Here is a 26638-nt window from a genome sequence, read left to right as displayed (position 1 = left end):
ACCGCACCCAGCCGGGCCTGCTGTGATTTTGAGGGCTGCTTAGAGGGCCCTTGATTATCTGGCCACCTCCACCAGGGAGGCTTCCTGACACCACCCTACCCAGTAATGGGCTCTCCTGCCCAGCTCTTTGCCTCCTTGCTGCCTGGGCTCCATTCCAGGTAGCTACATGTTCCTCTTCTTGCGTTGGCTTGAACTCAGGGAGGCAGAGGAAGCAAGTATAGATAGAGCCTTCTGGAGTCAGGGTGAGGTGAAGCAGGAGCCCCGGAGGGAGGTGACCTGTGCTCAGCCCACGCTTTGATCTGCTCATTGGCACCCCTGTCAGGTTGGCCTTGACTGGTCCCCCAACCCCAACAAAGCTACAGCCACCCAAAGGAGAATGGAAGCAAAACTTTATTCCTCTTGGCTGGAGAAGAGAACTAGTGGGTGGTCGTGTACAGGACCCCCATCCCTCACCCCTCCCAGAACCAAAGAAGACAAGCAGCGCCACCAAATGGCTCCCTCTGCCCAAGTGAAAGCCGAGAGGTCAGCGGCTGGCTGGGGAGGCAGGTGAGCGCAGCACGGCACAGGGCAGGGGCGGCTGCAGTGACGGGCGGGCGGCCATGGCGGCCCAGGGGCCAGGGTTGAGGGGAGGAGGGCGGGGCTGCTTGGGTAGTGGGGCAGGCTTGGGGGCTGCCGGCTGGCACGGGCCCCAGACTCAGGGCACCACAACGCGGTAGGGGCTGCCTGGGATGTGCTCGTCGCCCCATTTGACCACCAGTGTGTACTCCCCCTTGTCCTTGAGCAGGTAGGACACGCTGTAGAGCCGGCTGCCCACGTGCTTCACCAGGATCTCCTCGCAGGGGGTCCTTGGGCCATGAACCCCCACCAGCAGCATGTTGTTGCCTGAGGCAAGAGGGGTCCTCAGTCACAGGTCCCAGCCCCCTTCCTCCCGCTGGTGTCCTGCTCTCCTCTCCTGTCCCTAAGCCAGTTCTGGGGTGACAGTTCTCTCTTCCTAAAGAGCTGCCAGCACCTCCCCAACCCAGGCCGGCTTAGCAGATTCCAGCTCCTCCCTGGCCTTTGTTTGAGGGGTCCAGGAGGTGGCAGGGAGGTGGCTCTAAAAGTGAAAGCCATGCCCCAAAGGCGGTCCCTGCTCTCCCAGACACTGGCCATCCTGTGATTTCTGGCCTCATTTTGGTGGGAAGGTGGGCCTGGGGCCCGGGTTGCCCACCTGCTTTGCTGCAGTCTACTGTGAAGCTGCTCTTCTGGCCTGTGTAGGCCTTGCTCAGCCCCAGGCCCTTGGCCACCACCTTGCTGGCGTCAGCAGGCCCAGGACCCGGGGCCCCATGCTGGGGGGCACAGGTGGCCTTGGTCAGAGAGTCTACAAACACCGATGATGTCTCGTGGAGACTGTGGTTGCTGACGAGACGGGGGCCTGCAAGGCAGAGTGGGTGGGGCTAAGAGGTGGCTGTGGTGCCAGGCATTGGGCAGGTGCCAATAGCTTGGCCCCAGGCTCACCTGTGACTTTGGCCTTGAAGGGGCTGCCCCCAATGTGGTAGGGGCCGCCATACTTGATGGAGATGAGGTAGCTGCCAGGTGCCATGGGGGTATAGGTGACGCGGTAGCCCTCGGGGCACTCCTGACAATCCATCTTCACCTTGGAGGGGCCGTCAATGGTCACCGACAGGGCACCAGCTCCCGCATTGCTCGTGTTCACGATGAACTCAGCTGGGTTCCCTGGGAGCACAGGAGGTCAGGCAGAGCCAGACTGGCCTGCCTCCCTGTCCTCGGCCACCCAGCGCAGGCTTGTCACCTCCAGGTGCCTCCTGTTGTCACCAAGAGCTTGGAGGCAAGGGCCTAGCAGCTGTGTGCACACCTGCAGCCGCACCCACAGACTTACCTGTGACACCGCCTTCCAGGCCTGCTCCGTAAGCAGACACCAAGCCTGGGTCCCCTCCATGCCCAGGCTCCCCAACTCGGATCTTGAAGGGGCTTCCAGGGATGTGGGTGCCATTGAACTTGACGTCAATCAGGTAAACGCCATTCTCCCGAGGGATGAAGCGCACAGCATACTTATCTGAGGAGCAGGGAGTCATGCTGTGGGCCTGGGGCCCCTCCTCAAACCAGCAGATGGCGTCTCTGAGGAACAGCCTCAACCCTGGCCCTCCCCATTTTGCCGGTCCATCAGTGTGAGCCCAGCCATGCTGGGCACCTGCACCCCGCAGCAGACTTCCCGAGGGCCGAAGCTTTAGACACTCAAGCTGCCCACTGTCAGGGTGCATTGGGACGGAAATCTTTTACAAGCCAAACCCAGGCCTCGCTGCCTCCTAAGAAAGGTTACCGTGAACACCATATCCCCTGCATGGCTCAGAGACAGGCAGGAACTTGCTTCAGGTCACGCAGCTGGGAAGGGCAGGACTAGGCTGTGAAATGAAGCCCACTGGGCTCCTCCTACCCGCAAGGCTGCCCCAGGCCTGCGCACAAGTACCATGGCCGTGGCTGAAGGGCCGGGCAGCACTGAGGCTGGACTTTGAGTCTTTCCCTGTGGAGACGGCATGGTACTGCAGGGTAGAAGGCCTTCCTAATAGCCGTGGGTGGCAAGCCACATCCCCAACGGCTTGGGTCACCCATTGGGAAAGGGTTGCCTGGCTTAGGGGGCCCAGGAGTTGGGGCCCCGTCTTGGCTGCTTACAGAAGCGGCACCTTCCTTCTGTACTCTCAGCCTGCTTCCAGCCAGCAGGGCAGGGCGGCCGGGCAGGGACAGGGCCTCACCTTGGTCAATTTCTGTGACATAGCACTCCTCCAGGGCTCCTGAGGGGCTGTGCACCTTGGCATCGATCGCCCCCTTGGCCCCGTTCAGGCTGACTGCAAAAGAGGCTGGCTGGTTGACCTTTAGCCCTGACTCCTGGAAGCACAGCAGACATGGTTAGATGGGGGGGCTTGGGCCAGGGCAAGGGAGGAAGGAAAGGCCCCAGGAGCAGGAGGCCCTCGGGTCGCACTTACCCATCTGGCGTCCAACTTGGTTTAAAGAGGGAGAGCCACTGATTTGCAAGGGCCAGCAAGCCACAAGCACACATCCCCGCTCCTGCCCCCACACTCTGCCATCGCACACACCCAGGTGGCAGGAAGGGAAGGCCGCCCCACCCTGTGGGCAGCACCCGGCCTTGGCAGGCTGTCCCTCTTTAAACCGCAGCCCTGGTGCTCAAGGGGCACAGGCTTCTGTTCAAAGCCTTTAGACCTGAGACACGAGAAAAACTCCACGTGGTGGGCAGGATATTTCCTGCCGACCCCAAGCGTGGGCTGCACCCGGCCAGAGCAGAGGCCTGGAACCCAGAGCTGGGCCAGGGGGGCCACTGGAAACAGGGCCAAGGCCTGCTCTCTGCGGTGGCTCTGGTCTGTCCGGGCCCAGGAGCCCCAGGTGGGCGGTTTCTCTCGGTGCCTCACCTGAAGGCTAGAAACAGTGAGGCGGCGGGCGTCGCCAGACGGAGAAGCCACAGGCACCACGAAGGGGCTGTCGGGAATGTGTTCCTCGTTGAACTTGACTGAGACTTCGTAGTCACCTGGGCAGGGAAAGAGTGTAAGACCGGCTCATCAGCTTTTGGGCCTCCCACGAACAGCCTGGGTGGCCCTGTGACCTCAAAGTGAAGAGTGAGTGCCAGGCAGGGCTATCTGTGCAACCCCTGGGTCCAATACCCACACTCAGGCCCCACCTCCTTCAACCCCAGCCGGGTTCCCAGTACCTGGCTCCTGGACCACATAAGCCACACCACAGGAGCCATCCTTGCGGTCCTCGAAAGAGATCTCAGCCTTGCTGGGGCCCTCGACAGCAATGGCCAGGCCTCCGGCGCCAGCTTCCCGGGTCCAGATACTGAATTCGGCTATGGGAGAACAGTGTGTCCTCACTGAAGGCTGCTCCACCAGCCTTGGCCCCCTCCAGGCATAGCCAAGGTAGACATGCCTGCCAGCTCTTTCCTCCACCCCCAACCCCACCCTGGCCAATGCAGCAGAGCGAGCGCTTGGGGTGTGAGCAGGCCTACCTGGCACTCCAGCTTCAGCTCTCTCCAGGCCAGGGCCCCCAGCTCGGACCTTGTGGGCTCCCCCTTCCCCTAGGGGCCCCACGGTGAACTGGAAGGGGCTCCCGGGCACATGCTGGCCCTTGTACTTGACGCTGACTGTGTGTGTGCCCATCTCAGCAGGAACAAAGCGGATACAGTAGGTGTGGTTCTCCCCTTCCACGATCTCGGCCTCATGGGTCTTGCCCGATGGGCTGGTCACCTGGGCTGTCATATCCTGGATGCTAATTTCTGCAGGGTGGGGATGGGCTAGTGAGCAGCAGCCCTGGGCTCCACCCCTCCTCCTCTTGGGGCTGCTTGAGCCCCAGGACCCCTCCCCAGGCTCTCCACAGCCCCTACCAGGGATCTTCAGGCTGAGGTCACAATGGCTCCCAATGTTGGCCACTGAAGGAGCCCGACGCCTGCGGGTGATGCTCTCTTTCACCCGGCCCTCGCCTGTCACCTTCACAGAGAAGGGGCTGCCTGCAGGAAGAAAGCACAGCCCACGCCCCTCCAGTCACACACTGCCTGTGGGCCCTGGTGTAGTGACGGGGGCTGCCGAGGCACTGCTGCACTCACCAGGCACGTGCTGGTCGGCAAACTTGATGTTGATGATGTAGTTGCCAGGCTCTGTGGGGCAGTAGGTGACCCTGCACGTCCCGTCCTCCAGGTCCTCTGTGTTGATATCCACCTTGCTGGGGCCCTCAATGGACAGGCTGAGCCCACCATAGCCTAGGGGATGGATACCCCTGAGCTTTGGTGCTATGCACAGTGCTCCCACCCCAGCTGGTGGGCAGCCACTGCCTACCTGCATCTCGGGTATCAATGATAAACTCTGCAGGCTCAAAGGTGTGGCCTTCGTGAAGGCCCTGACCAGAGACCCGAACGCGACTGGCATCCCCGATTTCCGACTGGCTGATCACCACCGGGATGGGGCTGCTGGCCACGTGCTGGCCGTTTTTCTTCACATGCACCAGGTGCTCCCCTGTCTCCTTGGGCACGAATGAAATCCCTGGACACAGGGCATGGCTGTCAGTCGGGGAAGGCATGGCTCCCCACAGACTGCCTCCTTTCTGAAAGCCCTGGACCCTTCAGCCGCTTACCCACGTGGCCATTACGCAGTCGCTTCAGCAAACAGGGCTCCTCCCGGCCCGAGGGCGGGACCACAGTGGCCGTGAGCAGGCTGAGATCCGTCTCTGAGATGTTGATGGGGATGTCGGCAGCGGAGCCCACCTTTAGGTGGGACATACGCATGGAGTCGTCACCTGGTGGGGACAGGCCAGCCATCACTGTGCGTCCAGCCATGGGAGACCACGCTCACCCTGCCACCTGTTTCTGTCACTGCTCCCAGTGCCACCCACCTGTGACCCGGGCAGTGAAGGGGCTGCCTGGGATGTGCTGTTCATTGTACTTGACTAGAATGCTGTAGTCACCCGGCAGCACAGGCAGGTAGGACACGCTGCATGTCCCATCCTGGTTGTCAGTGCAGCTGATTTCTGCTTTGGACGGACCCTCGATGGCCAGAGACAGGCCCCCTGGAGAGAGCCGTGGGTGAGCATGGGAACCACGCTGGGGACACTCCAGTTGGCCTGCACTGAGGAGCCCCGATGGCCAGGGCAGCAGGGCAGGGAGCCCCATTCAGGGAGCCCCATTCAGGAGTATATCCTGAGTCCGGCCCTTAGCCCAGTGAGGGCATCCCGGGCACAGAGCAGGTCAAGACTGGAGCTATTGCTCACCCTCTCCTGCATCCTTGGTGTTGACAGTGAAGGTGGCAGGCTTGTTCACTACTCCATGGGTGAGGCCGGGCCCATAGGCAGTGACGTGGCCACAGTTGACGTAATCCACATAGAACTGCAAGGGGCTTCCTGAGGCAGGAAGAAGGGCCTTGTGGAATGGCAGCCTCGTGTGTCCCCCAGCCCCATCTCTCTGTGAGGTGGTGGCGGTGGAGTGGGCAGAGGCAGGGCAGGCCCACCTGGGATGTGCATGTTGTCATAGCGGATGTCCATCTCGTGCAGGCCAGCCTCGCTGGGCGCATACCGCACGGTCACGGTGCCGTCTTTGTTGTCAGTGATGGCGGGCTGTGCCACCTTGCCTGAGGGCATCCGAACCTCCCCTGTGGGGCAGTGGGGCCGAGGTCAGGGCAGCTCATTGGCACAATCTGGCCTCCTTGGCTCCCGAGCTCCTTCCCAGTCCCCACTCACCTGTGATCTCGCCTTTCTTGATGGTGAAGGGGATGACAAGGTCAAAGGGCCTCAGGCTGGTCATATCCAGCCCATTGACACCCACCAGGGGCCTTTCCGGGGCCTGCAGTGGAGACACAGGGTATGGGTGAGGGACAGTGGGAGGATCTGGGGTCCCTCCTCACACATGGTAAACTAGGGGCTCACAGAACACCCAGCTGGCTAGCCCCAGTGTCCCTAGCTGGCCAGGCCGTACCCAAGTCTGCTGGCCGCCCTGGGCGTAGGTGTACTGTGGGGCCAGCTGCTGAGACCGTAGAGGGGGCTGCACCGAGGGCTGGTCCCCAGCCAGAGCCTGCAGGGCAAAGCAGAGAGCTGCTGGAGAGTCTGTTGTCACAGAGGGGCCCCAGGGGAACAGGCCTGGACCTGCCAGACACCCCTGCTGACCTACCCCCCACCCCTCCTCACCGTCACTTGGAAGGGGCTGTTGGGCACGTGCTCGCCACCAAAGCGCACACAGATGACATATTTGCCTGGCTGGGGGGCCGTGTAGAAGATGTCGAAAGTGCCATCCTCATTCTCCACCACGTCCACATCCACCTCCGAGCCATCAGGCGTGCACACGGTGCACGTCACTTTGCCTTTGCCTGCTGCCTTAGTGTCCACAGTGATCACCGTCTCCTCCCCAATCTGAATGGTGGGGCCGATGCCAGCACCTGGTGGGGCAGGGTGGGTCCCCAAAGGGGGGCCAGCGTGTGAGCTCGGGCTCAGGTTGTTCCCGTCCACCTGCCGCCCACACAGGCCTCTCATTGCCACCACCAAGCACAGCCAGGCCGCCAGGCCTCCTGCCCCGCCCTGCCCCCTCCAAGCTGGGATGGCGAGTGGTTTCTCAGAAGGCAGGAAGGGTTCTCCTGACCACCTCAATTGCCCATGTGGGAGAGGCCCGACGGTAGCACCCAGGTGCCTGGGAGGAAAAGGAAGGGCCCACTCCAGCCTAAGTGTTGACAGCCACTCCCTTGCCTACTCAGCCTCGTCCAGCACCATGGCCCACACTGCCGAACGCCAGCATCTGGCTGGGCACACGGCTGCCTGCGCCCTTGTGGCCTGGCCCCGGCCCCCATTGCTGTGTGTGGACGCGGTGAGGCAGAGTCCTGCTGCAGCGTGGGGGGACGTGACACTTGCCTCCCCACCCCCAGGCCTGATGGTGAAACCGGAGTTTCCTGACAACTGAGAAGGCTCACGGTGAAAAGCAGCCCAGTGCAGGCAGGAGTGGGAGCGGGGAAGCGGGAGGCAGCGGGGTTAGCACCCGAGTAGCGCAGTGCAGCAGGCTTGGCAGAGCGGGGACAGCACCCAGGGAGACAGGGAACAGGAGGCCCAAGCTACAGCCACCACTGCTGGGTTGCGAGGGCAGAGCAGCTGAGCAGGCTCCAGGACCCCAGAGTGCCCGAGGAAAGGGGAGAGACAGTGACGTTATGATCTGGGGCTCCGCCGTGGAGGCTTGGGGGGCTGTGGGCTGTGAGGCCTGGCAGTGAGAGTGCCCCCTGCAGCCTGGCCTCCTGCCAGGGAAGCAGCCAGGAGCACGAAACCTACTTGAAGGCCAAGCTCGAGGGGCCCTGCCACCAAGTCCCACTATCGGCGGAGGGCTCCTGCTGCACTAGGCTCCATGCTGGCCTGCCGCAGCCAGGCAGCTCTCCCAGGCTTCAGACCTGGCTGCCTGCTGCCCACGCTGCCCTGGGGTGGCTTCACTCATGCGCACCCCATGCCATCTAGTTAGTGGCTTGGGCCCCAACCTCACAGGTACCCGACTCCCCCCAACTTTCCCTGCCCGGCTCCCAGCCATCCGCCGGTCTCAGCCACTCCATCCTCAAAGTATGCCTCCCAATTTGGCTCTCACTGAAGCCCCGTGGCCATCAAGCTTGCCCGAGAGCAACTTCAACCTCCCCCACCCGCCCCCACCCCCCGCCTCCGCCGGGCTCCCTGTCTCCATTCGGCAAACAATAGCCAGGGAAACTGAGGTTACTGAGTCTTGCTCCCACCCGCAAAGCCCCCAAGGCCCTGCAGTCAGCACTCCCCAGCCACCCTTGCCCTGCACACACACGCCTGTCACACACACATCAGATCCTACGGCCTCTATAAAGCCATCTCGCTCCTGCCGCAAAACTCTAGCCACCCTCTAACCCTTTCCTTAGCCACCTCGCCCAAGTGCCAGGCCTGTAGCCTCTCATCAGCATCCCTGGGTGTCCCTGGCTGGGGCAGGTGACCCTCCATGCCTGTTGGGGAATGTCTGAATAACGTCACTGCTGGGGGATAGGGGAAGGGGGAAGGAGGGAGACAGGCCACAGAATGCACTTTGGGGCTCTGAGGCTGGGCCGGGCCCCGCCATGCTGGCCGCCCAAGCAGTCCACACTGGCGCTACTGCACTACCAGCCAGCCCCACCCACTCATGCACCTCCCCCGGCCCGGGACGCAGAGGCCCCTGGAAGGTGGGGATGGGGGTCTGTGGATCTGGCCAGGGCTGGGGCTCCCATTGAGTTGGGGAGACCCCTTGTTCCCTCAGCCCACGCAGGAGCCCTTGTGCTTCCCTGGGTGCCAAGATCCCGAGACCCCAAAGTCCCCAGTGGGGTGCCTCTCAGGATGCACCTCACCCCAAAGCTCTCAGCTGCAACCCGAGTTCTCAGATGGGGAAATAAAGGCCCAGAGAGGGGGAGAGCTGGAGCGGTCATGCTCAGCTCCGGAAGCCTCCCTGGGCCCTCGCCCTCCAGCCCACGGCCTCATCTTCTGCACCCCACCCAACTCTGTCCCTGCCTAGAGCTGCAGCTGGAACTGTCCTGGGAATCGGCCCCAAGAGGAAAGGAAACCGCCCCTCTGGGCAGGAGGGGCACTGGGAGTGGCCCCAGCAAGCAGCTTACCTAGCCCGTGACCTCCGATTGACACTGAGGTGAGAGGGCAGAGAGCAAGGAGAAAGGTCAGGTGAGTCACTCAAGGGGGCGGCCCCCACTCCCACACGCCGCCCCAAGCAGCGAGCCCTTGCACACAGGCACAACCCAAGCCCCGTGCCGAGCGCCGCAGCGGCCAACGGCGGGCTGGCTCACCTGTGACTGTGCACTTGCTGGCGTCCCCGGTGGGCACGGCACGCACGCGGTACGGGGAGAAGGGGATCTCGTCACCACCATACTTGATGAGGATGGTGTAGCGACCCGTCACGTCTGGCACGTAGGCCACTGTATACGTGCCGTCATGGTTGTCTTGGATGTGTGTCTTCTTCGGCTTGCCTTCGGGATCCTGTGTGGCAGCGGCAGGGGAGGCAGTTGGCCCAAGCCCGAGTAGCCCCGGGCCTGCCTCATGCGCTCCCAGGGTGCCCAGGGCTGCTGCTACAGGGACAGTCTCTGGGTCTCAGGCCTCTCAACTGCTATGGCCCAAAAGGGCTGCCTGCACCTGGCAGAGTCCAGAATGGAGACTAAAACATCCCACACTCCCCACATGACAAGAGGCGCGGCCAGGGAGCTTGGCACCCATCCTCAGCCCCCCAGGGCCTGGCCAGCACTAGGAGGAGCTCACCGGGGTGATCTCAAGCTTCTATCCTATACCTGCCCCATGAGACTATTACAGGTGGGGAAACTGAGGCACAAAAGGCTTTGGTGACGTGCTCAAAGTTAGCAGCAAGTGCATGTCTGGGGAAGCCCATGCCTGTCACCAGCATCCTAAGGTAGTCACAACCTTAGCGAACCAAAGACAGGGGCCCTGTCCTTCCCTGCCCTCCTTGGTGTAGCTCCCCAGGGAGATCAGACACCGGCCACCCGCAGCCCACACTCCAGCCGCCCAGGCCCAGGCCCCCTTGCCTCCCCTGCCTGTGCCTGGAGCTCACCGTGATCTGGACAGCCAGCAGGCCCTCCCCGGCGTCCTTTGCATCGATGGTGAACTCCACGGGCAAGCTGGCGGGCACACCAGTGGTGTTGAGCCCGGGGCCACTGGCCTTCACCTTGCTGGCATCATGAGTAGGCAGCACCTTGACCTTGAAGGGGCTGTGAGGGATGGGTGTTGTGAGCAGTCAGACAGGTTCTCAGCATCCAGCCTGGGCCGCTCCCCACAGGCAGCAGGTCCTGCCTCTTACCTCCGGGGTACCTCTTCATCTCCATACAGTACTGAGATGCTGTAGGGCCCTTCTCGGCTGGGCACGTAATTGACGGTCTGGGTGCCATCAGCATTGTCTACCACGTCCACTGGCTCCACCAGGCCTGGCCCCAGCCCCAGGGACAGAGCCTCAGCTAGTCTCCTGGGCCTCCATTCCTACCCCACCACACTGGACGCCCAGGACCCAGCCCCAGGCCTACACCTCGCTTTATCCTCATCCGCTCGACCCTGGGAATGGCCTTGACCCCCTCTGGCACAAAAGACACACATCTGGGTGCCAGCTGGGACCCTTGCCTGCCTGCCTTCCTGCCACATCTGCTCAGTGACCAAGTCCCATCTGCTCTACCTCCTCCAAGTCCCCCTCCTGGCTTGCACTGTCAACGGAGGCTCTTCCAAAAACACCTACACACTTGCACCACCTCTGCACCCTGGGCCTCACTTTGGGCCTCCAGTCTCCTTTCCCGGCCCTCAAAGAGGACACTGCCCTCCCGACCCCCGGCTCCAGGCATGCAAACACTCACCTTTGGGCCCCTGCACTTTGACCTGCAGTGGGGCCACACCAGCCTTGCTTGTGTCCACCTGGAAGGACTGAGGGAGGTTGGCACGAACCATGCCTGGGCTCAGGCCGGGCCCAGAGCACTTGACTTTGGACGCATCTGTCACATCATGCACAGGGACCTTGAAAGGACTGCCTGAGGGTTGGGGCAAAGGGATGGATGGCGGCTGTATGAGACAGGGTGGGGACGAGCAGACAGTCCCAGCCCTGCCCAGGCCGCCACCTCCTCACCTGGCACTTGATGGCCACCATAGGTGACGTTGAGGCTGTAGGTGCCAGCCTCGTAAGGGATGTACTCGACCGAGCAGCTGCCGTCCTTGTTATCCATGCAGGACATCTTGGCCTCGGAGGGACCCTCTACAGCCAGGCCCAGGCCGCCCGTGCCAGCTCCCCTGGTCCAAACAGACAGCCGGTCGTTCCTGGGGTTCCCAGGCCCACCAGCCACACGGGCTCCTGGGGGCTCCCTTACCTGGTCTCCACAGTGAACTTGTTGGGCTTGTTGGTGGTGCCACTTTGGATGCCTGGCCCGTGGACACGCACCCGGGAGGGGTCGCAGCCCTCCGTCACGGGCACCTGGAAGGGGCTGCTGGGCACGGGGCTGCCGTCGTAGGTCACATCCACAGAGTGCAGTCCTGGAGGAGTGCAGGCCAGGTAAGGAGGAGCCCGGGCCACCCCACCCACCCCCGTCTGCCAGCCTGTGGGAGTCCCAGCACGCACCCTCCTCGTAAGGCGTGTACTCCACTTTGTACATGCCGTCGCCACGGTCCTGAACGTAGGTCTCTGTCAGGTTGCCTGAGGGGTTGGCCACACGGGCCTTGACGTGCGGCCCTCCGGTCTGTGTCAGAGCCCGGGCGTCTACACTGAACTCAGTGGTTGCCTCACGGAAGACACCTGCAAAGGGACAGAGAGGAGGCTTGGGGCTCTGGGGTTCTGGTCCTTGTCCCCGCTGCCACATACCCCACGGCAGGGCAACTCACCCTGGCCCTCAATCCCAGGCCCGTAGCACTGGACACCGGAAGTGTCCACCGCAGGTTCCACCTGCAGCTTGCTGGGGAAGTTGGGCACAGGCTGGCCGCCGTACTTGATGGTGACGGTGTAGGCCCCGGGGCAGAGGGGAATGTATGTAATGGTGTGCGTGCCGTCACCGTGGTCCTGGATGTACACCTCGGCCGGCAGCCCCGCCTCCGAGCAGATCTCAATGGTCAGCTCCGCGCTGCCCGCGCTCGAGCAGTCCACTTGGAATTGGCCCACCTCCCCAGCGGTGGCCCGCTCCAGCCCAGGGCCTGAGCACTTGACTTTGGATGCGTCAAAGCAGGGAACCACGTGGGCCTTGAATGGGGAGCCAGGGATGTGGGTGTCAGCGAAGAGGATGTTGATGTTGTAGTCCCCGGGCTCGGTGGGCACATAGGACACGGAACATGTGCCATCCCCGTTGTCCAAGCACTCGAGCTGTGCCTCGCAAGGGCCCTCCACTGTCAGGCCCAGGCCACCTGTGCCAGCACCCTTGGTGTCGATGGTGAAGCGGGCGGGGGAGCCTGCACTGCCTCCCTGCAGCCCCGGCCCAAACGCCTTCACCTGAGGGAAGAAGGGGTCAGGCGCCAAGGCCACGCTATGCCCCTGATCCCAGACCTCCTGCCTGACTCTCCACCTGCCTCCCCTTGCCCTGGCTTCCTGTCCTCACCAAACAGGGACATAGGCGGGCCCAGGCTGCCTGCCAAATGGGCCATCCATCAGTCATAAGGACAAAAAGGAGAGCAGGGCGCAGTCACTCACACCTGTAATCTCAGCCCTTTGGGAGGCCAAGGTGGGTGGATCATCTGAGGTCAGGAGTTTGAGAACAGCCTGGCCAACATGGTGAAACCCCGCCTCTACTAAAAATATAAAAATTAGCTGCGCATGGTGGCGGGCCCCTGTAATCCAGCTACTTGGGAGGCTGAGGCAGGAGAATCGCTTGAAGCCAGGAGGCGGAGGGTGCCATGAGCCAAGATCGCGCCACTGCACTCCAGCCTGGGCGACAGAGTGAGACTCTTTCTCAAAAAAAAAAAGAAAAAAAAAAAGAAAAGAAATTCTTCAACCCTGATGACTTTTTATGGGTTTCTATTTCCCTCCTCCCCTTTACTCTCACTTAAACAGGGTCAAGGTTGACAGTCTGTCTCAGAAAAAAAAAAAAAAAAAAAAAAAAAAAAAAAAAAAAAAAAAAAAAAAAAAAAAAAAAAAAAAAAAGAGGAGGATTGAGGGCAGGTCTGGAGAAGATGGGGTACCTTTGGGGCCCTCAGAGAGCACAGTGGGTTCTACCCTTAGGGCCTCCCATACCCCAATTACCTTGCTAGGCTTGGTGGGGGCCACAGCTTCCAGAGGAAAGGGGCTGCCGGGCACAGGCACGCCGTCATAGGTCACCTCCACCTCGTAGGGCCCTTCCTCACGGGGCACGAAGCGCACCACACTGTTGTCAGCCCCCAGGCCTGGCTCCACCTTGCAGGGCACCGCTGCACCCGAGGGGCCCACAATCTTGGATGCCACTTTGCCTTGACCACCAGCACCCTTTGATTTGACTGTGAACTCCTGGTCTTTGCCAACGTCCACCTCTGTGGAAATGATGAAAGGAAGGAGAGAGACATGACACCCAGCTCAGCCAATCCCTGGGATGACACTCGGGCTGGGAGTGCCTATGTGACAAAGGCTTTTGCAACAAGGGCCCCAACTACTTACTCTCTCCCAGGCCAGACACCTTGATCTTGCTGAGGTCCAGGCTTGGAGATGCTGCCACCGAAAAAGGGCTCTTAGGGATGGGATCCCCTCCATAAGTGACATTGACGCCTACTGGACCCTGGGAAGGGTGCAGAAGGGAAGGGGGCATTTAGAGACACCAGAATTGCTCCCCAACCCCCTCCTGGACCTCCATGCCTGCCCTCTCCCAGGTAAGGAATGAGAGTGGGCAGAAAGTCCCTCGGAGCTGTCCCCTAGGCTGCTGCACGAGGAGGCTGGGGACTCGGTGACTGTAGCGGAGGGCGCGGCTACCTGCTGCACAGGCGTGTACTTGACTGTGTAGGTGTTGTCATGGTGGTCGATGATGTCCACGTCTCGCACTGCATCCCCCTTGGTGAGTCCTGAGAACTGGACGTCCAGCTTGCCTTTGCCAGCGGCCTTGGCATTGACTGTGAAGTGGGTGGGCTTGCCAAGCTCAACACCTGACGAACACACAGGGACCGTGTAGGGGCACCCTGCCCCAAGCCCTCCTACCCTCGATGCCCCGCAACCTGCCATGGGGTACCTGTCCTCACCAGTGCGACTGAGGCCAGGGCCCTCGGCCTTCACCTTACTGGCGTCATGAGAGGGCTCCACCTTGACTCGGATGGGGCTGGTGGGCGTGGCCTGCAGGCAGTGGGAGGAGAAGGCCTTAGAGGAGGGCAGACGTCACCCACAAAGACATCTTAGCGGCCAGGAGCGCAGCACCCACCTGGTCAGCAAACAGGACCATAATGGTGTAGCTGCCAGCCCCCCGGGGCGTGTACTTGACTGTGAAGGTGTCATTGTCATTGCGGATGATGTCGAAGTCGATGTCAGCTTCGGCGGGGCCTACCACTCCAGGGGCACACTTGATGCCGATGCTGACGTCCCCTGCGGCGGGGAGAGGAGCGGAGGCTGAGACCTCGCAGGGACAACCCAGCCACCTGCCCTCCCACCCACAGCCAGGCCTTACCCTGGCCAGCCTCGGTGCAGTCCACAGTGAAGTAGGTGGGCTCGTGGGCCTTGAGCCCTGTCTTGGCTACTCCGGGGCCGTATACTTTGACCTTGTTGGGGTGGCTGCCAGCTCCCACATTCACCTGCAGGGCACAGGGGCAAGGGGAAGGGCATGAGCAGCTTGGAGGAGACTCAGAAGCTCCCTCAGCTACACTGGCAGGCATACAAAATGGTCAAGCTGCCTTGGGAAGAGTCTGGCAGTTCCTCAGGTGACCACAGAGGGACTGTGTGATGCTCCGGTTCACTCCAAGGCAGAAATGAAAGCAAATGTCCACGCAAACACCTGGACCCACTGTTAACAGCACTGTTAACAGCAAGCTCATCCTCAATATCTGTTAGCAAGTGAACGGAAAAATGGAATGTGGTCTGGCCACACAACGGAGTATTATGCAGCCATAAAAAGGAATGAAGCAGCCGGGCTTGGTGGCTCATGCCTGTAATCCCAGCACTTTGGAAGGCCAAGGTGAGTGGACCACCTGGGGTCAGGCGGTTGAGACCAGTCTGACCAACATGGAGAAACCCTGTCTCTACTAAAAATACAAAATTAGCTGGGCATGGTGGCGTATGCCTGCAATCCCAGCTACTCAGGAGGCTGAGGCAGGAGAATTGCTTGAACCTGGCAGGCAGAGGTTGCAGTGAGCCGAGATCATGTCATTGCACTCCAGCCTGGCAACAAGAGCAAAACTCCGGCTCAAAAAAAAAAACAGACCAGGTGCAGTGGCTCACGCCTGTAATCCCAGCACTTTGGGAGGCCGAGGTGGGCGGATCACAAGGTCAGGAGATCGACACCATCCTAGCTAACGCGGTGAAACCCCATCTCTACTAAAAATACAAAAAATTAGCCGGGTGGGTGGCAGGTGCCTGTAGTCCCAGCTACTCGGGAGGCTGAGGCAAGACAATGGCGTGGACCTGGGAGAAAGAGCTTGCAGTGAGCCGAGATCGCGCCACTGCACTCCAGCCTGGGTGACAGTGCGAGACTCCATGTCAAATAAATAAATAAATAAACAAAATAATTATAAAGGAACAAAGCGCCAAGACGTGCTAAACATGAACGAAAACACAGAAAACTTCGTGGTGAGGGAAAGAAGCCAGACACAAAAGGCCATGTGGCACACGGTTCCATCTATAAAACACGTCTAGGATAGGCAAAGCCACAGCAGAAAGCAGGTTAGTGGTCACCAGGAGCTGCGGGACAGGGGAGTCAGGATGGCGTGGAGTTTCTGGGATGATGTGAACGTGCTACAACCACTTGAAATGGGCGAATCGTGTGCTATGTGAATGCTATCGAGATGGACTAAAGGCCGGTGGAGGTTGGCTCACCCTGAAGGGGCTGTTGGGGATGCTGACGCCTCCCCAGGACACCATGGCTGTGTGCTTCACCGGCTTCCTGGGCACGTAGGAGCAGCTGTAAGTGCCGTTGCCGTTGTCCTTGACCAACGCCTCCACAGGGCAGCCTTCATTGTCCTGTCAGGCAGGTAGGAGCAGGTGGCCTGCTGGTCAGTGCCCAGGCCTGGGTGCCCACACCTGCCCTGCCCCCAACACCCGTGGGTGCTCTACCTGGACTTGGACCCGAAGCGGGGCCTTGCCACCGTGCTTGGCATCCACTGTGAACTCTGCTGGCTTGTTGACGGCCACACCTGTCTTCTCCAATCCAGGCCCACGTGCCTTCACCTAGTGGGAGACCACCCAGCTGTCAGGGGAGCAGCTCCAGGCTGCCAGAGCTACAACCCAGGCAGGGTGGCCAGGGACACAGAGTGCCAGGAATACTGCTGGAGACACCAGCCCACGGCCTGGGCCCACCCCCACCAGACCCCAAGCAAGAGCAGTAGGGCGAGACTCAGGCCATCTTTACCCTGTCTGGGTGGAAGTCCTGGGGCGCGTCACGGATGTCAGCCATGAAGGGGCTGAGGCGGATGTCTTCACTGTTGCACAGCACGTGGACGGCATACTCGCCAGCCTCCTGCGGCCAGTAGCGCACATCACAGGAGCCATCACCCTTGTCGTCACATTCAATCTTAGCCTGCGACGGACCTTCCACCGAGAAGCCTGACAACAGCCACCAGTCCCCTCAGTGCCCTGGAGCCTCAGGGTGGGCTGTCCTTGCCATCGTCTGTCCCCAGGTGCCCACGTTGCAACCTCCAACTTACCCAGGGTGCCCACGTCGTCCCCAATAGCCTCCACCACAAAGTCTGCTGACTTGCCAACGACGCCGCCCTCCAGCCCAGGGCCCCAGGCCCGTACCTTCTGATTGCCACACTCGGTGCCCACCTTCACCTCGAAGGGACTGCAAATGGGAGAGCCACACAGGGAACACCGAGGATCACTACACGAGCCAGCCTGGGCCCCACTGTGGCCGCCGGGCAGGAGGAAGAGGCAGAGTGTGCAGAGCTGGGAGAGGCATGCCTGGGGGCCTCACCTGCGCCCGATGTTCTGACCACCCCACGTGATGGTGACGATATAGGTTCCAGGGACCATGGGGTAATACTCGAAGCCATACACGCCATCCCCCAGGTCCTTCTGCTTCACGCGCTCCTCTCCCTCTGCCAAGACAAGGAGGGCCTCAGGCCTGCCCAGCAGTGAACCTGGGGGCTGCCGCCACCCATCCTGGCCTGGCTCCAGGCCAACTTACTGGGGCCCTTCACGGTGACCTTCAGCTCCCCACTGCCAGCGCCCTTTGTGTACACCTTGAAGTCAGCTGTCTCCTTCACCCGCACACCCTTCGGCTGGAGGCCCCGGCCAACCGCCCGGCAGGCACTCGGGTTACAGGCTGCAGGCAGAGGGGCGAGCTGAGCACCAGCAGCTCGGCTGGGCGACCCCTCCCTTGCCTCCCACAGGGCCCGGCTGTGAGGATTGGAGGGTCCCTCAGAGCTTGGTTGGAGGGGGACATGCAAGAAAGAACTGGAAGGGACCGTGACCCCAGGAACTGTGGCCTGGGCCAGGACATGGCAGGCCTCCTCCCACCTGCTCCACCCCAGCCCAGAGCCCCCCGCCCTCCCTTCCAAGAAGAAGACAGATCCAAGTACCGTTGACCCTGTGGGCAGAGCAGAGAGCAGCAGGTTTCTAGACAGCTGGAGCGAGCTCTTCCGAAGGTGAAAGCGTGAGGAGAGAGATGGAGAGGGGCGAGGAGAGGAGAGGAGGAAGGGCCCCAGCAGGGGAGGAAAGACAGCATGTGCCCAGACAGCAGAAGCTCAAAGAGTAGGGGCCCTGGGGCGGGCTGCAGCGGGACTGGCCCAGGGGGCTCCCCCTCCTGTGGGAGGCCCAGACTGCAGTGCCACAGCAGAGGGCAGTCAGGGCCGGGCCTACCTTGGCCAACAGTGACAGTGTAGGGGCTGCGAGGGATGGGCACGCCGGCAAACGTGACGTGCACGGTGTGGACGCCCTCCATGGTGGGCTGGTAGCTGCAGCGGTATGTGCTGTCGCCCCGGGCCTCCAGCTGAGGCTCTACCGTGCCCTTCCGTCCCACAGGGTCCTGGATCACAACCTCGACCTCGCCCGTGCCAGCTCCTGCCACGAGGCACCTGCTCAGCTCCCAGGCCCCAGTGCGGCTCTCCCCACAGACCAGCCGGGCCTTGGCAGCCTCCCCTCACCTGCCGTAAAGATCTCAAAGTAGGTGGTCTTGTTGGCGATGTTGCCACTGGGCTCCAGGCCGGGGCCTTGGGCCGTCACTTTGCTGGCGTCACCCTGTGACTTATCCACGTACACCTCGAAGGGGCTCTTGGCGATGTGCTGGCCAGCAAAGAGCACAGTAACCTGTCCCCAGAAGGGTGGGCCGTGAGGGTAGGGCTGGGGGCCTCCAGCCACCGCCTGAGGTCACAAGCCTCCCCACTGGCCAAGGGCTCACCTTGTGAGTCCCCGTCACCTCGGGGACGTACCAGACGGAGAAGGTGCGGTTCTTGTCGTTATTGGCGGTCACTTTTGCCTGCGGTGGGAAGGAGCCTGTGAGCCTTTGCTAAGAGCAGCCCCACTGAAAGGGAGCGCTGCGGGGCCTCTGCTGCCAGCAGCTGGCCCTACCTCCTCCTGGTGTCCAGCTGGGTCCTCCACGTACACCAGCACCTCTCCCTGGCCGGCACTTCTGGTCTCCACAGTGAACTCTGCCCGCTTCTTCACCATGTTGCCTGTGGGCTCGATGCCTGGCAGGGGAAGGCGAGCCAACCACGGGCCAGCTGTTAAGGCCACAGCCTCACCCCTCCACCCTTCAGCCCTGGACGCTAAGGGAGGCGGGCAAGAGTACCAGTGGCATGCCAGCCCCCAGGCCTCTGCAGGCTCAACGCCCCTCCCCGCTGGCCCCTAAGTCAGGCACATTCCAAACTGGGCAAGTTCATTCAGTGTGAGCCGCGGCACAGAGCCTGGCCTCGGGACCCAGCTGTGCTCTTGCTGCTGGGACAGGCCCGTGCCTGTTTTCTGGAACATTCATTCTCACTGCACTGGGCCCTTGTTCCTGTGTGAGCCTTGACTGGGTTTTAGGTCCCTGTTACTGAGACCTGGTTCATCTCCATTTATAATAAAGGCCGCTGGGTGCTACCTCCCCGAGGACCCCACACTGCAGGCGTCTGTGACTGGAGGAACCTATCAGCATTCTCTTGTCTACTCAGTGGAGTGTTTTCACTAGTCCCAAAAACCCACTCCTGTTTGACTCTTGGGTGGCTTGATCACCTAGCCACCATATAACCCAAGACCCCTCAGGACCACCACATTTAGATGGGACACTGTCTTATGGGGAAGACGCTGGCACACAGGTACACCCCTGGCTGGGCTCCCTCACCTGGCCCGTAGGCACGGGCTTTCTTCGGGTTCAGTTTGGGCCGCAAGGGAGCCCCTGGCTTCAGCTTGGCCTTGGGGAACTGGGACAGGTAGGTCATGACAGAGTGCTCGTCCACGTTGGGGTCCACAATCTCCTCAGGGGTGATCACCTGTCACGGGCAGAAAACAGGAGCCATCGGGCCTCCGAGTCTCTCCCAACTGCTGATCCGGTCCCCTACAGCTGTAGCCAGGCTGGGCGGGTGTACCTGGGGGATGCCCAGCCAGTCATCCGCCTGTTGCATGGCCTCTCGCGCATTGGTCACGGGCTTGCTGGCGTCCCAAGAGTCCCAGTCAGGACACAGGCCTGTGGCGCAAGGGAGGCTGTGAGTCTGGGGGCCGCAGAACCCCCTCAAGGGCCGCCCATGGGTGACCCCAGCCCAGTCTCTCCTGCCTCTGCGCCCCCTTACCCGGGGCACAGCTGTCCACCAGGGCGCCCAGGGCCCGGCCACTCTGCCAGTCCCGGCTGAAGTTGGTGATGGGCAGCTGCGGCAGCTTGTTCTGGATCCAGCCCAGGAGCCTCTGCTTGGGGGTCTGCTTCTTGGCCTCCTCATCCTCCTCCTCGTCCCACATGGGCATGGAGATGGAGTAGTGCAGGATCAGGGTCCAGATGAGGCCCAGGATCAGCTTCAGGTTCCCATCCACGATGGCCTTGCTGTCTGTGAATAGAAGAGTGGCCGCGCTGGGCACACAGCTGTGTGGGAGGGGCCGCTCCCAGGCTTTGGGGTCAGGGTCTGGCAGCACGGGGTAGCAGGGGCCAAGGAGGAGGGAGACACCCCCTCTTGGCCAGTGGTAGGATGTGGATGAGCCCTCTCTGCCCAGGGTCCCAGGGGGTGTTCAGAGGTGAAGGAGACTTTGGGGTGAGGGGAGATACACACAGACAAAGACAGGAGATGACAGCAGAGTGTGATTACTGCCAGAAGCCCCGGGCCCAGAGGAAGGGCAGAGGGCAGACCCAGCCCGCAGATGGGCAGCTCTGGAGAACAGCTGGACAGTGTCCACAGCTGCCAGAGCAGGGGTCCGCCACCCACCGCAGGAGCCTATGGGGAACCAGGAGGAAGAGGCTGACTCCAGCTGGCCCAGAATCCAGGGCCCATGACCTGGAGTGGGGCTGGGGCTGGGGCTGGGGCTGAGGAAGAGGAAGGCGGGTGGCCCCGGGGGGTTGGGAAATACAACTGTTGTTCCAGGGTGGGTGGGGTGAGGCAGCGGAAATGGGGGAGTTGGGCAAACGCCCTTTGGGTGAAGGAGTGTGACCCCCGCCACCACCCCCACTTCCTCTACCACCTCGAAGACCCAAGCTTGGAGTTGGGAGGCCACACGCCTGGCCGGGGGAGGGGCCCAGAGCCCAAAGGAACCAGCAGTTGGGCCACATGGCCCTGACTCACTGGGGCCCGTCGGCAGATGCCAGGGTGGCAGCAGGAGACACTGGGAACCCCCTTGCCACCCACTGCCTGACCCACTTGCCACCTAACGGGCCTCGGCAGGCTCGCCACAGGGGAAGTGGTTAGGGCGGGTCCCTGACACCCCCCATCACCATGGCAACCCTGCTGGGCTCTGGGCCCCACCCAAGGCTTCTTCTGGGTCTCAGGCTCAAGGCAGGATGGCTTGGGCATTCTAAGAGCTCATCTTTAGAAGCCCTGTCAGCCTCCCCCATAATCAGACAAAATACTTCTCTGGTGAGTCAACTCGGGGGTGGGCCTATGAGGAGGGGCTGGGCTGTCCACGGCAGCTGCTTCCCAGCCCAGCAGGCAGCACCTGGAGGGCCAGGTGAGCCGCTCAGAGTGGCCTCCCCAGTTCCCAGGTTGGTCCTGGCCCCACGAGGCTGCCTTTCACTCTCCCCAAATGGCAGCAGGGAGGGGGGCTCAGAGAGGACCGAGGGTGCAGGGCCAGGGAACAAGGCCAGTCAGGGCTTCCCATCAGGCCCCCACCCCAGTCCAGCCTCAGACCCCTCAACGACCCCCACACGGGAAGCAACCAGGCCCACCAGGTCCATGTTAGGCCAGCCTACTCCGTCCCCATCCCCCTACCAAAAGAGAGTGGGAAGGACCAGGGCCTACGGCTGGGAGACTGCCTGGCTGGATGGCCCCGCCCCATCCCACCCCTTTTCCCCAGCCCCTGGGCCAGCCAACCCCTCCCTCCCCTAATCACTGCTGCTTTCCAACATTTTTTTGCCTTATATGGCAAAGCTCTGGGAACTAGGTCTGCTCCAGCCAGCTCACAAGGAGGAGGGGAGCTGGGAGGAGGGAGGAGACCCCCCCCAAAGAGCTGGGGTGTGGCCCGCCTCCCCACATCCGGTCGCCCCCCCTACCATCCAGGACTGAGATGACTCAGCTTGGCTAGACTGAGGCTGGGACTTGGCGGGGTGGGCCTGCCCCTCGCCTCAACTGGCATTCCAAAGAAAGAACTTCGGTTCTTGGGATCTGCCCTCTGAGTGGCTGGGGGAACCCAAGTCTTGGTCCCTCACTTTCTTGGGTTCAGCAAGGGCCATTCCATGGCTGCAGGGTAACTGGAAGGCCTCTCAATTCTGAAGAAGAGAAGACTCATCATCCCTCTCCTCTCCCTGTTCGACATCACCCCCAAGTCACCCGTTGTGGTGCCTGCCCTCCCATGCAGCCCCTATCTTGAGAACGAACTGGGATGCTGCAGCAGGCCCAGTCAATGCCAGCCTTTCCAGTCCAGTGACACAGACGCTGGGCTGGCACAATGCACGCTGGAGCATCTACCAACCAACTCCTGCGTGCTACACGCAGAAAAGCAAGGCCTACATGGAAGCAAGAGTTTGGCCCAAGATGAACAGAAAAGTTGGCGTCCAAGTAGTCTACAAGCCAGGTCCCTCAGTCAACCACGCCCAACTCATCCCGGGTGCAGTTTTGCTAACTATGCTTCTTTCTGGCCCCCGAGTTCCCTGTGTGTGTGTAGGGGGGTAGATCTAAACTGGTGGTTGCAGCCATCTCCGATGGGCGACCCATCCTCCAGCGACACAAAGAGCCCAGAGCCCTAGACAATGGGACGCACGAGCTCCAACCCACATTTCAGAACCAACGGGCGTCTGAAGGCCAGAGGGCCCTCTCTAAACAGCTGTGGGGGGAGAGCCCGGGCCTCCTCCTCCTCGAGGATGGGGCGCAGGGCCAGGAGCCTGCCCAGCGCCCGACCCCCCAGGCCCACTCCCACCGCGAGCACAGCCGCGGAGGCGCGGCCTGCGGAGGATGTGAGTTCAGCCTGGGCGCCGGCCAGCCGGGGCGCAGCGGGCGGGGACGCGTAGCGGTTCGCACGCCCGGCCGGCCAGCCAGCTCGCGCGCCTTTGTTCTCCAGGCCCGCGTGGAGCAGAGCAGCCGGGGGCCTCGGGAGTTGCGCCGCGGCCCGGAAGGGGGTGGTTTGGAGGGGTCCGCCCAGGGGGATGGAAGGACGCGCGGAGTCCCCGCCCCCGCCCGCCCGGCGCTTCGGGGCGTCCCTCACCGATGGACACCAGTTTGATGCTCTCGCGGTCCAGGAACTCGAGCGCCACCGACACATTCTCAAGCTGCATTTGGCGGAAAGTGGGCCGCTGGTTGTGCTTGCGGTGCATCTTCTTCTGGCTGAGCACCTCCAGCAGCGCTATGAGCCGCAGCCCGTCGCTCAGGTCCGTCTGCAGGTTGGCGATGCGCTTGCTCACGCACTTCAGGTGCTCGTTGCACCAGCGCGTGAAAGTGTTCTGCTGGATCTTCTTCCACGGCGCGTCCTCCGCCAGGTCCTTCTCGGTGGCCGGCATCTCGGCGTCCCGCGTGTCGACGCCACCGCCCGGAGCCGCGCCTGCTGCGCTCTGGCCCGCCCGAGAGTGGGAGCTACTCATTTTGAGGCGCGAGAAGCCGGGGGGGCGGTGCTGCAGCCTCGGCGAGGGGACGGCCCTTTAATTAAAGTCGCAGGCACGTAGGCGCGCGGGAGGCGAGGCAGGGAGCAGAGGTTGCGCTGCGGAGAGAGCGAGCCCTTTAAATGCGGGCGGAGGGCGGGGCCAGGGGGCGGGCCTCCTGCGGGGAGGGGCCGTGGGGTGGGGCTTCGAGGGCGCGCCTGCCCCACCCCGCCCCGCCCGTTGGAATGCCCCCACTAGGCCCCCGGCTTCGGCTGATCAGACGCGAAACCCGGGCTCCAGGGTGGGTCGCTGGGCCGTGGGGTGGGCAAGGATGCTCCCAGCCCCGCGGCCTCGCGTTGGCGCTGCAGGAAACGCGCCCTAGAGCGAGGAAAGGCTGAGCAGTGTCTGGCGCGGGACTGCTTGGCCTGCAGCCGGCGCGCCTTACAAGGGACTTTCCTTCCCCAGGGCCCCTGCGGGGGGTGGGGTGGCTCTCGTCCCTAAGTCACTTGGGCTCTGCCCCGTCCCTGCACATCCCTACCCGCCGCCGTCATCCCCCTTCCCCGGGCCCCCAGGGCCTAGGGTTCCCCGGCGGCATCCCCGTCCGCCGCCCCGGCAGCAGCTGGAAGGGGCCAACCCTAAGAGCGAACCCCTGGAGAGCGGCGGCCCCGGACCGGGCACTGCCGAGGGCGCTTTGTGTGCTCATTACCTGGGAAGCGGCTGCAGGGCAAGGCCTGCGCCTACGCGGTCCCCGCAGACCCCCTGCCACAGGCCCGCCTTCCTAGTCTGTAGGGCCCTCGCCCGCGCACCTGTGTGTGCCCGCTGCTTCCCACCGCCTCCCTCTCTGCTTCCCTCCACCCGGGAGGATATGGGACACTGGGCCAGGAGGCCGCCGGCACTCCAGGAGCAAGCAGCCTTCGAAGGGGTCCGGGCATGCCAGTGGGCGCAGGCAGAGGGCGTCGTGCGATGCATGCAGAGACGCGTGCCCCCCTAACCCTTCATGCCAGTTCACCCGGGGCACTGGGGGGAGTTGAAGCGGGGGGTCCTCTCCTGTCGGAAAGGCCCCTGAGCCCAGCGTGGCCAGGGCAGGGGGCAAACGGGAGTGGCATTCCAGACCCAGAGGGGCCTGCTCAGAGGTTCCCATAAGACTTGTCAGGCTCTGAGCACCTGGGTCTGGGTGGGCTTCAGGTGTGGTGGCAGGTGCAGAGGAGGCCTGAGGACAGGGATCGGGGCCTGGGGGGGTTGTGTCCCCAGAGCCGTGGGGGCTATTCACTCAAAATTTTCTGGTAGATAACTCTGGAGATGGTGCAGTGGCTGCTGTGCTGAGATGTAGACTGGGACCAGGGGACGGTTGGGGACGCTCACTGCTACTATCTTCGGTCAGAAGCCACCCTGCCTATGGCCTCCTCCCCAGCGTGCACTCCCTCCCTCTCAGTCCTCGGTACCTCCCCTCTCCGGAATGTTTCCTCCTCTGAGTGTTTTTTTTTTCTAGGAAGGCAGGTATCTGTCCCTCCTGCTCAATTCTAGTAATAATTAATTTATCTGCTAAAGACCAGTGAGAGGAGGAGGCCCCGGGTTGGCCAGCACGTCATGCCCAAATATGGTTGACTCTCCTGTAGCCCTGGGTGTCTACATGACATGTGGTGGGGCTGTGATCCGCCCAGCACATTCACTTCGGGGCTGCCTGTGGCCCCACTGGTTTTTCCCACTAGTAGTGGTGTTAGGGGGTGCAAATGGCATTTTCCAGTACTAAGGCCAACCCCTGTATATTGTCCCCTCTCCTGACCACTTTGAGACACACCTGCACCAAGTGCGCCTCGGCGTCTGGGAGCTGGGGTGGAGGTGGGAGGGAGGGCTGGGAAGGGGTAACCCATACAGACCCCTCCCTGCACTGGCCCCATTCAAGACGGGCTTGAAGTTGTCTTTCTGGTCCCCCTGCCCCACTGGAAAGCAAGTTCCCAGGCACGGAATTCCATCAATAATTGACTCTCTCTCCACTAAGGGCCATTGAGCTGGGTTGTCTGGGTTCATTCCTTAATCTTCAGAGCTCAGGGAAACTGAGTCAGAGTGACCAGTAGTCAATTCCAGCAGAAAGGGTGTCAGGAGGTGGGTGCCCTGTCTTCCAGCCCTAGCTTTTCCCTATTTAGAGGAAACAAGGAATGGGCGTGTAGAGGGTTCTTGTCCCTAGAACGTAGTATCACCGCCAGATGTCGCCCGATCCCAAAGCCCCCAGATCGGGCAGTCCTGGGAAGCCAAAATGCAGCTTTCATATTTTCCCTTATTTGGAGTAGATTCTTGGATGTTAGACACACCCCGCCCACCACACCACCCCTGGCCCTCAGACCCCAGGCCAGACCCTCCCACTGGGAGGTATAGCCCAAGCCCAGGGGCTGTTCAGCTGGGGTCCCTGAGGAGCCATTTCCAGGCCCGCGTAGCCAGGGGGCGCAGGAGGGAAGGAAGCAGCAGATTGGCAAGGTGAGAAGAGGCCTGTGCTGGCAGGTGAGGTCGCCCATTCCCAAGCTCCCACCTTGACGGTGCACTCGGAGCACTTACAAATGGGTCTGCCAGTGGATTTTAACCTACTTTGCCTGGCCCCAGGTGGCATGGGAATCTGGGGACATTGTTGGTTGCATCCTGGCTGGCAGTGCACATCCAACTCAGAGCCAACCTGGCATAGGGCCCAGGGCCCAACCAAGGAACCTGGCCTGGTCTCATCCTCACCATGGCCCCCATGGAGTAGAGCAGCCCCAGAACCAGCTCCCCTGTGCCCAAAGCAGCTGGTGCCCCGTGGACTCGAGCCAGCAAGGGACACGCTGTCCCCCTCCCAGTGGGCACACTGGCTGAGAAGTGTCCTTCCAGGTGGCCACTCACCCTGAGACCACACAAGTTCCTGGTGCCAGGGCCCTTCTCTCTCAGATAGACATGCAGTGGTCCGTTCATGGGCACCCACGCAGGCACCAGTTTCCTGGCAAGGGCCCAGACACCCTCTCTCTCTCGGGGACCCCCCATGGCCTCAGGCTCCCACATTCGTGGGCACAGACACGGCTCATGGATCAACTAGGGAAGACATTCTCTGGACAGGCACTCCCAGATGCCAGGGGCGCCTCCATCGGCTCACGCATCCCAGCTGAACCTGGCCCGGACCTGGGCGCGAGCTGGCGCCTGCGTTCTCGGGCCTCTCTGCCCGCCTTCTCCAACTCCACCCCCGGCCGACGAGGAGCGCGGCGACCCCACGGCGCGAAGCCGGGCCGCGGAGACCTCACCTGCTGTTCCTGAGAGCGACCGGTGACCGATGACCGCGGGGTGGCGCCCGGATCGCCTTCGCGCCCGCGCCAGGCGCCTCGGGGTTCTGTCGGCGTCCGCTGCGCGCGACGCGCCTCCACGCG

At 62.2% G+C, this 26638-nt stretch overlaps 1 protein-coding gene across 2 annotated transcripts; it reads right to left on the bottom strand.

Moving 5' to 3' along the window:
* Positions 1 to 374: 374 nt before the first annotated feature.
* FLNA (filamin A) lies at positions 375 to 26638 on the bottom strand. Of its 2 annotated transcripts, XM_032757869.2 has the most exons (48): positions 26516 to 26638; positions 22886 to 23374; positions 19840 to 20088; positions 19639 to 19736; positions 19395 to 19542; positions 18644 to 18762; positions 18474 to 18551; positions 18220 to 18382; positions 17936 to 18136; positions 17262 to 17399; positions 17049 to 17172; positions 16780 to 16916; positions 16485 to 16678; positions 16190 to 16303; positions 15953 to 16096; positions 14592 to 14715; positions 14349 to 14509; positions 14173 to 14263; positions 13910 to 14079; positions 13601 to 13718; positions 13214 to 13476; positions 11869 to 12466; positions 11609 to 11782; positions 11361 to 11523; positions 11123 to 11283; positions 10857 to 11027; positions 10316 to 10439; positions 10070 to 10226; positions 9297 to 9486; positions 9114 to 9137; positions 6673 to 6920; positions 6464 to 6559; positions 6229 to 6331; positions 6000 to 6140; positions 5764 to 5892; positions 5389 to 5562; positions 5131 to 5292; positions 4836 to 5039; positions 4607 to 4759; positions 4388 to 4510; positions 4013 to 4279; positions 3716 to 3853; positions 3420 to 3535; positions 2748 to 2880; positions 1877 to 2053; positions 1495 to 1713; positions 1208 to 1411; positions 375 to 882 (listed from the first exon to the last, which is right to left on the bottom strand). In XM_032757869.2, the coding sequence occupies exons 2-48, from the start codon at positions 23256 to 23258 to the stop codon at positions 695 to 697; spliced, it is 7944 nt and encodes a 2647-aa protein (XP_032613760.1). In that variant the 5' UTR covers positions 23259 to 23374; positions 26516 to 26638; the 3' UTR covers positions 375 to 694. The 2 variants fall into 2 exon arrangements, with proteins under 2 accessions (XP_032613760.1, XP_032613761.1); XM_032757870.2 differs by lacking the exon at positions 9114 to 9137.

This window comes from Hylobates moloch, unplaced genomic scaffold (assembly GCF_009828535.3).
Source record: "Hylobates moloch isolate HMO894 unplaced genomic scaffold, HMol_V3 SCAFFOLD_7, whole genome shotgun sequence".
Classification (NCBI taxonomy): Eukaryota; Metazoa; Chordata; class Mammalia; order Primates; family Hylobatidae; genus Hylobates; species Hylobates moloch.
Note: the sequence above shows the minus strand (reverse complement) of the source record. Positions and strands in the feature narration are given on the sequence as shown.